Genomic DNA, 12,451 nt, shown 5'->3' on the forward strand with positions numbered 1-12,451 from the left:
GTCTACTTGCACTTTGACGTGCTTTCGAACTGCTAGGTTGGCAGGAGCAGGGACCGAGCAACAGGAGCTCACCCCGTCGTGGGGATTCGAACCGCCGACCTTCTGATCGGCAAGTCCTAGGCTCTGTGCTTTAATCCACAGCGCCACCCGCATCCCTTGGGAATAAGCAGCTTAAAGATAGCAAATCCTCCTGGTACATGGAAGGCTAAAGGACTGGCCCATCTCCGTCTTGTCCTCCCTAAGTGCGACTGCACACAGAGGAGAACTTGGCAGGGGCCTCAAAAGATCACACTCTGCATTCCTGGCTAGCCACCACTTCCCCAAATCTCTGTAATTGTGAGCTTTTGGGGAGTGAGGCTCATCATTTAGCAATGGCAATACAATGGTACCTCTAGAGATGAACTTAATTCGTTCTGGAGGTCCATTCTTAACCTGAAACTGTTCTTAACGAGAGGCGTGCTTTTGCTAATGGGGCCTCTTGCTGCTGCTGTGCTACTGGCACACGATTTCCATTCTCATCCTGGGGCATTAGGTCCAGTCATGGCTGACTCTGGGGTTGCAGCGCTCATCTCTCTTTACTGGCCGAGGGAGCCAGCGTACAGCTTCCGGGTCATGTGGCCAGCATGACTAAGCCGCTTCTGGCGAACCAGAGCAGCGCACGGAAATGCCGTTTACCTTCCCGCCAGAGTGGTACCTATTTATCTACTTGCACTTTGAGGTGCTTTCAAACTGCTAGGTTGGCAGGAGCAGGGACGGAGCAACGGGAGCTCACCCTGTCGGCATCTACTGTACCCGTCAGAAAATGTGCCTGCTTAGGACTGTCTCGGTGTATGAATAAGAAGATTAATTTAGAGCACTAGTGGACTTAAAAGGACTAATTATCCTGGAGTTACCTTGGAGGAAAGGATACTGCAAGTTTAAACAGCAGTTGGGGCAAATGAAAGCCGAATGGTGAGGGCAAAACCGATTTGGGATAGAAAATGACATCAAGAACATCTGAAACAATGTGAACATGTAGTTTTCGAGTGTCAACTGGAAATTGTCGAAAAAGAAAATAGAGAATATGAACCTTTCTATAGTTTTCCTGCAGTGCTAATAACCTTTTGCTTCATATTGAAATTTAGAATCTATATACTGCACAGAGCGGAATGTAGTGCTGTTTCATTGCCACAAGAGGGAGATTGCATTAGCTTTTGAGAGAGGATGCTTTGTTCCTTTGGTAGGTGGTTATACCGACCTCCCAGAGAGAGAGAGAGAAAACATCTGGCATAATCAAATGGTACTAATTGGCTGCAGTTCAGATGCAAATGGAATCAATCAGTCAAATGTAGGAATAAGTAGCAATTTTCTTCAGGCTTTTAACAATATTGATGGGCACCCTGTTCATCATTTCCAAATTAAGAAAATGCATTAGTGTGAGGTGGAGTGCCAAAACGAACCTGATTGTATTTGTGCCGCATCTTATGTGCCTAAGTGTGATCCAGGCTGAGTCCCCTGGATCAGAGAAAAAAGATGCAAGCCCTGTGCTGATGGGAGGCGGATTATGGCAAGCAAATCCTTTGTGGAAAGAAGCAAGGGGTGGAGGAAATGGATTCTTGTGTTAATCTGAATGTAATTTTAGTAAATTTGGAAAATTCCAAATTGGACGTGCTGGGCACACAGCACTTGGAACCTAAGAGGCCTTGGTCCATCCAGATCAGTACTGTTCACACTGATTGGCAGCAACCTTCTAGGATTTCAGAGAGGGAATGTCTCTTCCAACCCTCCCTGGAAATCAAACCGGGGACCTTCTGTGTTCAAAGCAGGTGCTGCACCTCTGAGTGGTGGCCCTTTGTCCTAGAAATACAATTCTTCCTGGTAAGTTATTCTCCCCAAAGCAGGACACTGGAGTCAGCCTTCAGAATTATTGGTAAACGGGACACAGAAATTGAACAAAGATATTTTGGGCACAGCTACAATTAGTCATGATTAACTGCCCTTGGCATCAAGTGGGACTTGAGTTAGCCACAACCAATTCCATTGCTTTCAATGAGATTGCTTGCTTTTGCTATATTGTACTCAGTGTCTCTCCCCCCCCCCACTTTATTTGTTTTTAGTCCTTTTATTTATGACCCATCATCATTTCTGTTCGCAGCCGTGGCTACTGTCACATACTCAAAATGGATTTCTGCAGCAATGAGCCCTAGAAACTGCTCTTCAGAAATGAAACCTGGAACCCGTGGGACACAGGGTATACGCCACGTGGAAAATTTGCAAGATGTTTGTGAAATCAAAACAAAACCATACATTGTTGCTTTGTGATGCTTTAGCATTTGTGTTCACTTAAATACCCCCAACAACACACTAGAATATACAGTACAAACATGGTCCATGCTTGATTAATTGGACTAAATGTTGAATACGATGATTGTCAGATTGTCCTTAAATGGAAAACTCATTGTGGAATGATTTAAGTAGACCAAAGAATTAAGCAGATTTGCTTTTTTAAAAATGCATCTAAACAGACATGAAGTGTATAACTTACTAAAAACACATTTCCCCCCCATTTCCAGTCTCAACGTTTCATATATATATATAAACCTGTATTCGTCACTAAATCCAAGAAGGATTTCCCTTTCCTTAGGTCCAAAAAAAAAAAAAAGCAAGCTTCCTTGAATCCGTGGAATTTCTTTTTCCCATCAAGAGTCAGCAGTGTGCCTGGGAACACGGTAATGGTCAGGTTTGGTGCGTGCCTTCTTCTCTTGCGGATTGGCATACTTCCACTTGGACGGAGACATCTTCAGCTTTTTCCTCTTCTTGTCCGTGCACCACACTTTCTCACAATACTCCTCCACTCTCTGGAAGTTGCTGTAGCCTATTAGCTGCAGGAACTCCTTGTACCAAGGCCTGGAGCCCTGGGCTATGCTGCTCTGTGCCGGGCAGGGCATTTTGTGTGATGCATCCTCCTCATAGTCTTTGTTGAACATGTCGTCCACACGCTCTTCTTCCACAACTTCTAGTGTGATTTTCCTTACTGTGTGAACAATGCTGTGTTCCACCGTCTGGCAGAAATACGTCCCAGCATCCATCCTGTGCAGCCTTAAGAACAAGAGGCCAAAGTCCACTTTGAGTACCCTTTCATCAGTCTTCACCTGAGGGTGGGCAACAAGGAAATGGTGTTATTCAGTGGAAATAAAGCAGTACAGTAATATCACATGGGTGTGTTTTTTAAAATAATATAATAATAATCAGGAGAAAGGAGGTAAAAAAGTATAAGGGGAATTAGAAACACTATGACAGGATAACAGAATTGTGGAGTTTCATTGGATTTCTGGGAAGGGTTTAGAAAGCTTATCAGGAGCAACTTGAGTGCAGAAGTTGGAGCAAACGGAAGCATAATTTGTGTGTGTTCATTTCAAACATCTTTGGGTTCAATGCAGTCAAAAACTAATCACCTTAAGGTACCACTCATTTTAATAAGAGAGATCAACTCTTTAACTGAAATCAATGATATTTGGGGTGGAAGTTGATGTGCTCGTGGGGGATCCATGTGTCAGAATAATTATCTATAAAAATATTATCTATAAAAACTGCAAGAGGTGCTTGATAACACAGCATGAATGGGTGAGATGCAGATCTTGGGTTTTCCTGGTGGATTACTAGGAAGAGTGCACAAGCTCATGGCTTGCTCCTCTGACCATGATGTGCATGGCCTGCCTACCCATGTCATGTGTGAACTGGTCCACAGAGGAGGGATTACATATCAAAGAAAACTGCATCATTCCCAAGTACCCTTCCCCATAATCTAAATAAACTGGTTATTTAAAGGCAGTATAAATATTTACAGAGCAACCTTTCCTTTTAATTTAAAAAGAAGAAGAAGAGTTTGGATTTGATATGCCGCTTTATCTCTACCCGAAGGAGTCTCAAAGCGGCTAACATTCTCCTTTCCCTTCCTCCCCCACAACAAACACTCTGAGGTGAGTGGGGATGAGAGACTTCAGAGAAGTGTGACTAGCCCAAGGTCACCCAGCAGCTGCATGTGGAGGGGCAGGGAAGCGAACCCGGTTCACCAGATTACGGGTCCACTGCTCTTAACCACTACACCACACTGGCTGCAGTAAGCGCAACAGAACGTTTCACAATATTGCACAATATTGTGATGATAAGGATGTGATGATGACTTCAAAATGCCATTAATACTGGAGGATGTGAAGTAGACTAGGGGGCCCCTGCAAGAGAGGTTACCCCCTTCCATTCAGTGAAAAAGTACCTCTTCCTTCCGTGCTTCGTGTGCTCTCTGTACAAACCAGATCACTTTGGCCTGCAAGGTCCTTGGTATACATTCAAGGAGAGTGCTGTTGTATTCTATTCCGTATACTAGTCGCTCTTCGGTCTTATCCAGGATGTCTCCTATAAAGAAAGAAAACACACACAAAAACCTGGTATGGTCCTTCACAAATACTCATTTGTCTTCACCAGGGCCAGCCCAAGCCATTTTGCCATCTGAGATGATAAAGATGGGCACCACCGCATCCCACAGGGCTGACAGCTGCTGCCCACTGCTGGCAGCAGAGAGAAAGGGCTTCAGCTCTTGTGAGGCTTCACCAAATCTCCTGGTCAGGCAGCTACTAGCAATGGAAGCTCAAGGGGCATGGCAGTGCCTGGCAAGGGACCCACTCTTTCTGGGAGACCTGCAGGGGCCTGGGTGGGCAGCAAGAGGCACTCTGTCTGCTGTCTCTCCCAATCTGCCGTCTGAGGCAGGTGGCTCAGGCTGGCACATGATAGGACTGGCCTTCACACTGAGCCCCCTCCAGACTTCTAGGAAAAACTTTAGCCTTCACTTTTCAATCACAAAATAACAAATAACTTCCATTATAGCGACTGGTGGCAATTAATTTATCAACATACGCCTTCCTTGATAAATTTATGATTGTACTGGTTCCCAAGATCATAGAAAGTGACCTTTTGTTTTAAAGAAAATGTTTGCAAATGGCTTTCCAATTAGAAGCAGCCTCTGCTGCTGAGCTTTTGATAAAAGTGCTAACAAAGCAGTGTCTAAAGCAGGGCTACTTTAGACAATATGTTTTTTATATAAGCATTGCATATGTCCGTATGACGTGAATGGCACTGCCTCTTTCCTGAAGGAAATGAGTAGTTCTGTGTCTGAGATACAGGATTTTACAGAATGTGCATGCCTAGCAGTACTGGCTTTTGCTTTTAGCCCCTCAAAGTGCTCCACAGAGCTACAATACCAGACTGAAATAAAGCACGACATTTGCATCAACAGGGCAGCGGGGCCAGGCCAAGCATGCAAATTTCATCCACTTCTGTCAAAAGGGGGAAAGGTTATTATCATTTCCCATGAAAGGAGATGCTCTATCTAGTAGAACAGAGATTCTTCAGTAGTCTATACTCATACCCCTTGATCCAGCTAAATGCTTGTAAACTGGACATTGCTTTCACATTCAGGAGTTAAATTAAGTCTGAATGGACCACTACTTAACAGCTTGGTGGGATCAAGTTTTCAGTGGCTGCTGCTGAGCAAATGATTTTGTTGTCCTGAGGCCAGAAATTAGTCATCTGCTGATCTTTATAAGTTGCATAAACTTGCCAAGAGAACTTGCAGCCCTTTGCAAAACACATGCCATGCTGAATAGAAGGCTCTTTGTGGACACAGTCCTCCTGTAGGCTGCATTTAGTGCCAGAACCATGAATGCCCACTCAATGTGCTTCTTGAAGAATAAGAGGCCAAAGCAATGTCTTTTGTCTCTATTTTATAATTTGCCTTTCTTCCATGATAAAAACTTCAGTTTTTCTTAGAATCATGAATCTGCCACATTGTAATCTGAAATTCTCTTGAGTATCTTACAACCCTATCTAAAATTCCAATGCATGGTTTTTTTACAGTTAGATATGACAGTGTGCTATATATTCTACTGCCAAATGTTCAGCAGCAAACTCTTCAGAGAATTGCATCAAAACCCTAAACAGTATGGAATTTCCTCACATCACTAGACAAATCTGAAAAATATTTGCGTTGTGAAATATTTCCCTTCCAAATTCTAATCTGCCCTACATGGAGTCATGATTCCATCAAAGCCTTCTCTGGCAAGGTATTTAGCAGGAGAAGGGAGGGTCAAGCTCTTTGGGTCTGGTCCACAAAGATGCCTGCTATCTAAATGGTGCACTTGGGAAAGGAATTAAAGAGGTCGGTAATTGAGAGTTCTATGCAGGTTCAAGGATATGAATGCATTATGCTTCTGGCCCATGCTAGCATTTGTTACTCTCCAGATTTATAGCTGCTTCATTGCAAATTCTCTTTGGAAACTTCATGTTAGGTCCTAGTACTCAAGATTAACAGAGGCAGAACCACTGGAGGCAAGGGCCAAGTCCAGTAGAAGATGGCTGCTACATAGAGGACAACCGGTAGCAAAGCTGACCAAACAGACAGATGTGAAAACTGGCAGCTAGAGAGAGCACCAGGTGCTTAGGGAGACTAGGCAGGTAGAGATTCTGAAACAGAGCGGCAGGCACCTGTTAGGCTTGACCTGGAAGGATTTATTGCCAGGCCAAGTTAGGAAGAACTAATGAGTTTATTTGTCTCTCATTTGCACTGAATGCTAAGCCAAAATTTGGCTTACTGAGAATGAGTAAAAGTGATTCTGGAGAGGAAATTGCAGCTGTTATGCTGCTCCCCAGTTCCTTTCTTGGTGTGCAGTGCTGAACTAAGCAATGATTTGGCTTAGGGCAGGGGCCACCAACGTCCGGCCCAAGACCCTCGTTTATCTGGTCCGTGGCGACCACTGCCCTCCTGCCCCCGCCACTGCCCGCTCTTACCAGTGCGCTGCGGCGCGGCGCAGGGACCCACTTCTGGGTCGGAGGAACACCAGAAATAGTTTGTACGCATGCGCAGGGCCCTCCTACACGTGCGCAAAAGCTATTTCTGGTGCTTCTCCACCCAGAAGTGCACCGGAAGTAGCGTGTGCACACATGTATGGGACATGCTCCCCGCCCTCCGGCCTGCCGCACGATCGTAACTGGAGACACCAGCCCGAGGCAAGAAAAGCTTGTCGACCCCTGGCTTAGTGTGTTGTCCAAACCTATGTTCATGGTTAAGCTTCCCCAGATAAATCACAAGACAAACCATTCTGGGAGCCCATGTCTACTCCTTCATGCTAAGCAAGTCATGGATTGAGTTAGCATTTTAACGCACACACAAAATGGCTGGTGAGCACTTAACATTAAGTCATCTCCAGGAGTTGATTTGCTCATTTGCATTAAACCATGCTTTCAGTGCAAATGAAGGCAATGACAGTCAGATTAACGCACTGGTTCCTCCTAACTTGGCTGGGCTAGAAATCTAGGGCTGCTATGCATCCCGGACATTACCAGGATTTCACATGCGGAATTGACGTCCTGGATCTTAACCAAGTCAATCGAAAAACCGATCTTTCTAAAATTGGGATCTTTCTAAAATAAGCTTTTGGGATGTCCTGGTTTTTACTTTTTGAAATATGGCAACCCTACAAAAACCATCCCAGTCTATAAATCCTACCATTGGCCAGGTGTCCATGTTCATGTTCCAGTAGCTCCTGACACAAACTTGCATAATTCATCAAGTCTAGCACTCAAAAGGTTTTTTATTGACAATTTAAGAATGTTTTCTTGGACCACTGAAAAAGCTACCTAAAGGCTTCATGTATCAAAGACCTTTGCCTAAGCAATAACCCAAACCAGATCTCCTTGGTTTATACATTTATATACAAACTTGTATTGGCAGATAGTCAGGTTGATGTACCTAAATTAATGAAATCATTGATTTAAGTTCTCTTAGGGTTCTTCTTGTAAAAGTATGCATTGCTAAGTTCCCTGTATTTCAAAGGTGGGGAATCTGTGGTCCCCATGCTGTTTCTGAACAACAAATCCCTTTGTCCCTGGCCATTGGCCATGCTAACTGTGCCAATGGGAGCTGGAGTCTAACAGCCTCCGGAGAGCCACAGGTCATCCATCCCTGATGCGCTGACTCACTAAAGCATTCTAACGCACAGCATGAGAATTACCAAGAAATTGCTGGCCAAAGCACTGCTGAGCTGCATTTCCATGACGGACATCTTGTCTGCGGAAACGTCTAGGGAAAAGTAAAAAAAAAAAAAAATATTGAAAAAAATACAACTTGTGAACAACCCTCAGAAGCCTTCCCCAATTCCTGTGGGAAATTCATATGTTTGTGTCATCTTGAGATCCTTTAACTGAAAACGCTCTTCTAGGGTCTGGAAGGAAAATGTCTAGTATTTTAGGGAAACCCGTAAGAGGTGCTTACGGAAATTTCATTTCCAGAATCCAGAGTGGCTACAAAAGGTCTCTAATCTCTGCTATGATTAAAGGACCACTCACCCAATCTTTGAGATCGGAGATCCAAACAGCATATAAATAAACAGGAAACTAGAATATTGGGAGAAGCCTAGGCCAGAACCTTTCTCCCTGACATCTAGTGTTATTTGTAGATAAATTAATTATCTATTATTAGGTGTGGAAGAAAATTTCATCATGCGAACACCCCTACCCCACAGCCTGAATGGTACAGCCTAGACATAGGTATATCATTGGGTTGAGAACTTGGCTTTAGGCTGCTTTGCCTCATGGGGGGGACCATCGCTCTCATGTTCAATGGGCTGCAGGCCCAGGAGTAGTGCCCCTCCTGTTTGCAGAGTGCCTGATATAGGTGTGCAGATTAAGGTCGTTTCCTTCTTAGTGGCTATTTGGTATGCAATATATCCTGCAGGAGCTAATGACCTCTAGGCGAACAGTGCTATCTAAGGGGTGCATCTCGCAGTTAGAGAAGCTTCTTGCATTTGTGGACTGCATCAAAGCTAATAGACTGAAAATGGCAATTGTAGGGTCTCCAGTCCCTACTGAAATTAAGGCTGAGTACATGTAACTCAGCTGGAGGCATTTTCTTCCTGTTACATTTCTTTCCGCCTTCTTCCCCTCTGTCTGTTGCCTACCTTCCCCCTGTGCTGCTAGACAGAAAGTTCAATTAGCAGTATATATGATTGCACCACACACACAGGCCTAATTTGCAATAAACATTGCTATCCAATCAAGGTGCACATGGTAGGGAACGATTCTTCATATTCCCCAGTCCAGATGGGGCAATGCACCCCCATCACTTCCATGTGGGACAGCCAAATTCTACTTGATTTAAGCACATGAAAAATCTAAAGTTATTCTGTTGGGAATATTTTCCTGAGTGATGTTCAGGAAACGGGACGACAAAGGCAGAACAGTTTTGGAGATTCCCACTTTGTCTTCTACATTTAAACAAAATAATGTGCCACTATTGGAAAAGAATATTTCTAAACTTTGTTCTGGCCAAAATATGAGCGTAATCAAAGTTTTCCTTCATGTCTTTTCATATCTCTACATAATAGTGAAAAACTCTCTGGAAGGGATTTTGTGGGTGGGTCAATCATGTGTTGTTATAATGATGTCATTTGATTGACAGGTGGCCAACCCCACCTTCTTTCTTTCTTCCTCTTTTTTGCTGTTGTTTCCATTGGTCTGAAGTGGAAAAGGAGTAGCAGAAAGGGTGTTTAAAGGGTGTTTTAGAGGGTTTTCCCCAGTTAGAAATTTTTGCTTATGCACATGGGGGCCTGAAATGTAACCCCCTGCATAAGTAGATATCTCCATGACTACACAGAAGATACATAGTGCTAGTTTGGTAACAGATGCCTTGAAGTCTGTCCCAAGGATTTGGGAATCATGTATTTTGTAGAAATGGAAATACAATTTATGCTTTTAGGAGGGTAACCAACCATCATGCTGGACTTGTGAGCTTCACAAGGGCATCTGCTTTGATGGCCTCAGTCTAGGAAGCGGTTTATCGATTTGAAAAACACAACACAAATTGGGTGTGCATGTGACCAATTATACATTGGTGTGCATTTTTGTGTGAACTGAAAACAACAGTGAATACCAATTGCTCTCTTTGGATTGATTTCCGTTCTTCACATGGGACCAATAGGCAAATATTGGACATTTCCTTTTCCATTGAAATTCCCAGACATTCTTATTGGCTTGGCACCATTGCTCTTGAGAAATGGGTTTATCTCCCTCCCCAGTTTTCCAGGCCTGTTTCAATCCTATCCACCTTCCCCCTTCTCCCATCAACTGCTTTTAAGTGGAGGTGGGGGTGTAAGAAAAAATAGGGAGGTCTGATCATGCTTCACACATCTATGACTCTTCAGATTTGAAAGTAGACTCAGATTTCTCTGAATCTGCTCTGAGCAGTCTCTTCCTAATATGTCTGCACCCAATCCATGAAGAATATCTGACTGTAAGTTTCTTTCTTCTACAGCCAGACGTACCTCATGGTTCAATGCCTGCAACTGTTGAAATGAATCAATGCACATTGTTGTTCTTTCTTTCTTTCTTTCTTTCTTTCTTTCTTTCTTTCTTTCTTTCTTTCTCACCCTTTAAACATTTATTATTCACTATTTTGTATCTCCTGAAATACATTCTAAAAACAAGTGAAAAGAAGTGCAGGGCATCTGACTGTAGAATAACAATCAAAATCAAATATCATTCTGCACATCACTGTACACTGATAAATTAATTTACATCTCTAAACACTATGGTAATAAACAACTGCCTGCGATGAGTTAATTCGGTTTCCTTGTACAATAAAGCCCCATCTGCACTATAAATTTAAAAGCAGTATCATACCATTGTAAGCAGCAATGGCTTCTCCCAAAGAATCCTGGGAACTGTAATTTGTTACGGGTGTTGAGAGTTGTTAGGAGACGCCTACTTCCTTCACAGGGCTGCAGTTCTAAGAGTGTACTGTACTGTAAAGTCGGTCCCTCTTCCCAGGTAACTATGAGAATTGTAAGGAAGCCATGGCTGTTTAAAGTGGTACGATTCTGTTTTAAATCTATAGTGCAGACAGGGTGGAGAGGGTAAATTTCAGGCTCATAGTACCGGAGGGACCTTGTAGGGCATCTACTCCGACCCCTTGCCTGATGCTGGGAATCGAGAGCTGGTGTATTTTTTAATGGATGGCTGCCCAAACTCTGCTAGAAGACCTTCAACAAGAGAGAGAACTGTCAAAGGCACTTCCTCATTCTGGAAGAAATGGAACCATCTCAGCCTGGTATGGAGAACCTATTGCAGAATGTGAATCTGCATGCAACAAAGAAGTCCCACCTCTTTGCCTGCGTTCCTGTTGGGTAGTATCTAGAACAAGAGATCCCATCCCAAGCACAGTAAGGATCCCTTGCGAGGCAGCAGTCAGCGCAGGCTGTTCCATACATGTCACACTGGTGGAACTTCAGTTGTGCAACGGCGGACTCAGACCCAACATAAATTTGTTGCTGTAAGGAAAGCACCAATATTAGGAGAATGATGGAAGGCTCCTTCTGTTGAGCCATAACAGCCAGTCCCCAGAGTTCTATAGCATGGTGGAAAAGGACCAAGAAACAAAGTCTGTTTAGGGGACCTGTTCTCCTTGAAGGAGCAACGACACCCTCAAAGTGTAACTTAGCTTTGGTGTGGGGAAACAATACAGTGCCTGCATACCCTCCAACATTTTTAAGGAAAGGCAGGACATTCTGGGATCAAATCAGAAGCTAGGATGGCTTCTGTAAATCCAGGACCATCCCTGGAAAATAGGAGCACTTGGAGGGTCTGGTGCCTGTGTTTCCCTAACTTAGGAGCTGGCTTTGGCCTCTCTCTAGGGCAGGGTGGGGCAGTTCAGGCTGACAGAACGGTGTCTTGCCTAAGCTCATCTTGGTCACCTGCACATCAGCATATCATCTTCAGACCCCCCCAGAGAGACTTCCATTTTGTGGCCATGCTAGAGTATGCTGGAACCACGAAATGCTTTGATACGATGCCATGATATATATATTAAGGGAGATAGACTACAGAGTCTGACCATTTTGCCTTAAAGCACTTAAACCCTCAGGTTTCTTCAGTGAGCCGTGCTACATTTATCAGTCTCTGTATTTTCATCAAGTTCCCATTTCTCTCATGAATCAGGATGGCTGCTTGCTAACTTTGCAGCTGATGTGGGACACAATATTTAAAACAGCTTAAGACAAGTGGGGGGTGGGGGGATACATATGAATATTTCATAGGGAAACAGTGCATGAGAATGTCTTGATATTCAAAATTCCAGCATCACTCCATGGAAACTCATTTTATATGGCATATTAAGTCACACCATGGTAGCAATGACATTTTATTATCAACACAGAGGCATCCTCCCTCTTTCTGAAGTGAGGGGAAAGGCGGCAACAGCAGCTGTAATGATCAATGCCAGTAAAAATATGATGCTGTGATCCTAATTTTATTTAATGAAATTATGCTGGCTTTTAAAATGTTTACATTTAGGATTGCCTCCTTAAGTACATTTTGGTTGGCCTAATAAAGATATTGCCCTAATATGGATTATTATTATTATTATTAT

The 12,451-nt window shown here is 43.6% G+C and overlaps 1 protein-coding gene across 2 annotated transcripts in view; it reads right to left on the reverse strand.

Moving 5' to 3' along the window:
• Window positions 1–12,451, reverse strand: part of SEMA3E (semaphorin 3E) — a 185,844-nt gene that overhangs the window by 1,011 nt on the left and 172,382 nt on the right. For both annotated transcript variants that reach the window (XM_083738743.1, XM_083738744.1), the window contains exons 14-17: window positions 11,188–11,354; window positions 8,043–8,110; window positions 4,253–4,392; window positions 695–3,131 (exon numbers count right to left, since the gene is read on the reverse strand). In XM_083738743.1, the coding sequence (XP_083594869.1) occupies window positions 2,679–3,131; window positions 4,253–4,392; window positions 8,043–8,110; window positions 11,188–11,354 (828 nt within the window). In that variant the 3' untranslated portion in view covers window positions 695–2,678. The remainder of the gene's footprint in view (window positions 1–694; window positions 3,132–4,252; window positions 4,393–8,042; window positions 8,111–11,187; window positions 11,355–12,451) is intronic.

The sequence above is a fragment of the Podarcis gaigeae genome (assembly GCF_964106915.1).
Source record: "Podarcis gaigeae genome assembly, chromosome: 5".
In the NCBI taxonomy this organism is placed as follows: domain Eukaryota; kingdom Metazoa; phylum Chordata; class Lepidosauria; order Squamata; family Lacertidae; genus Podarcis; species Podarcis gaigeae.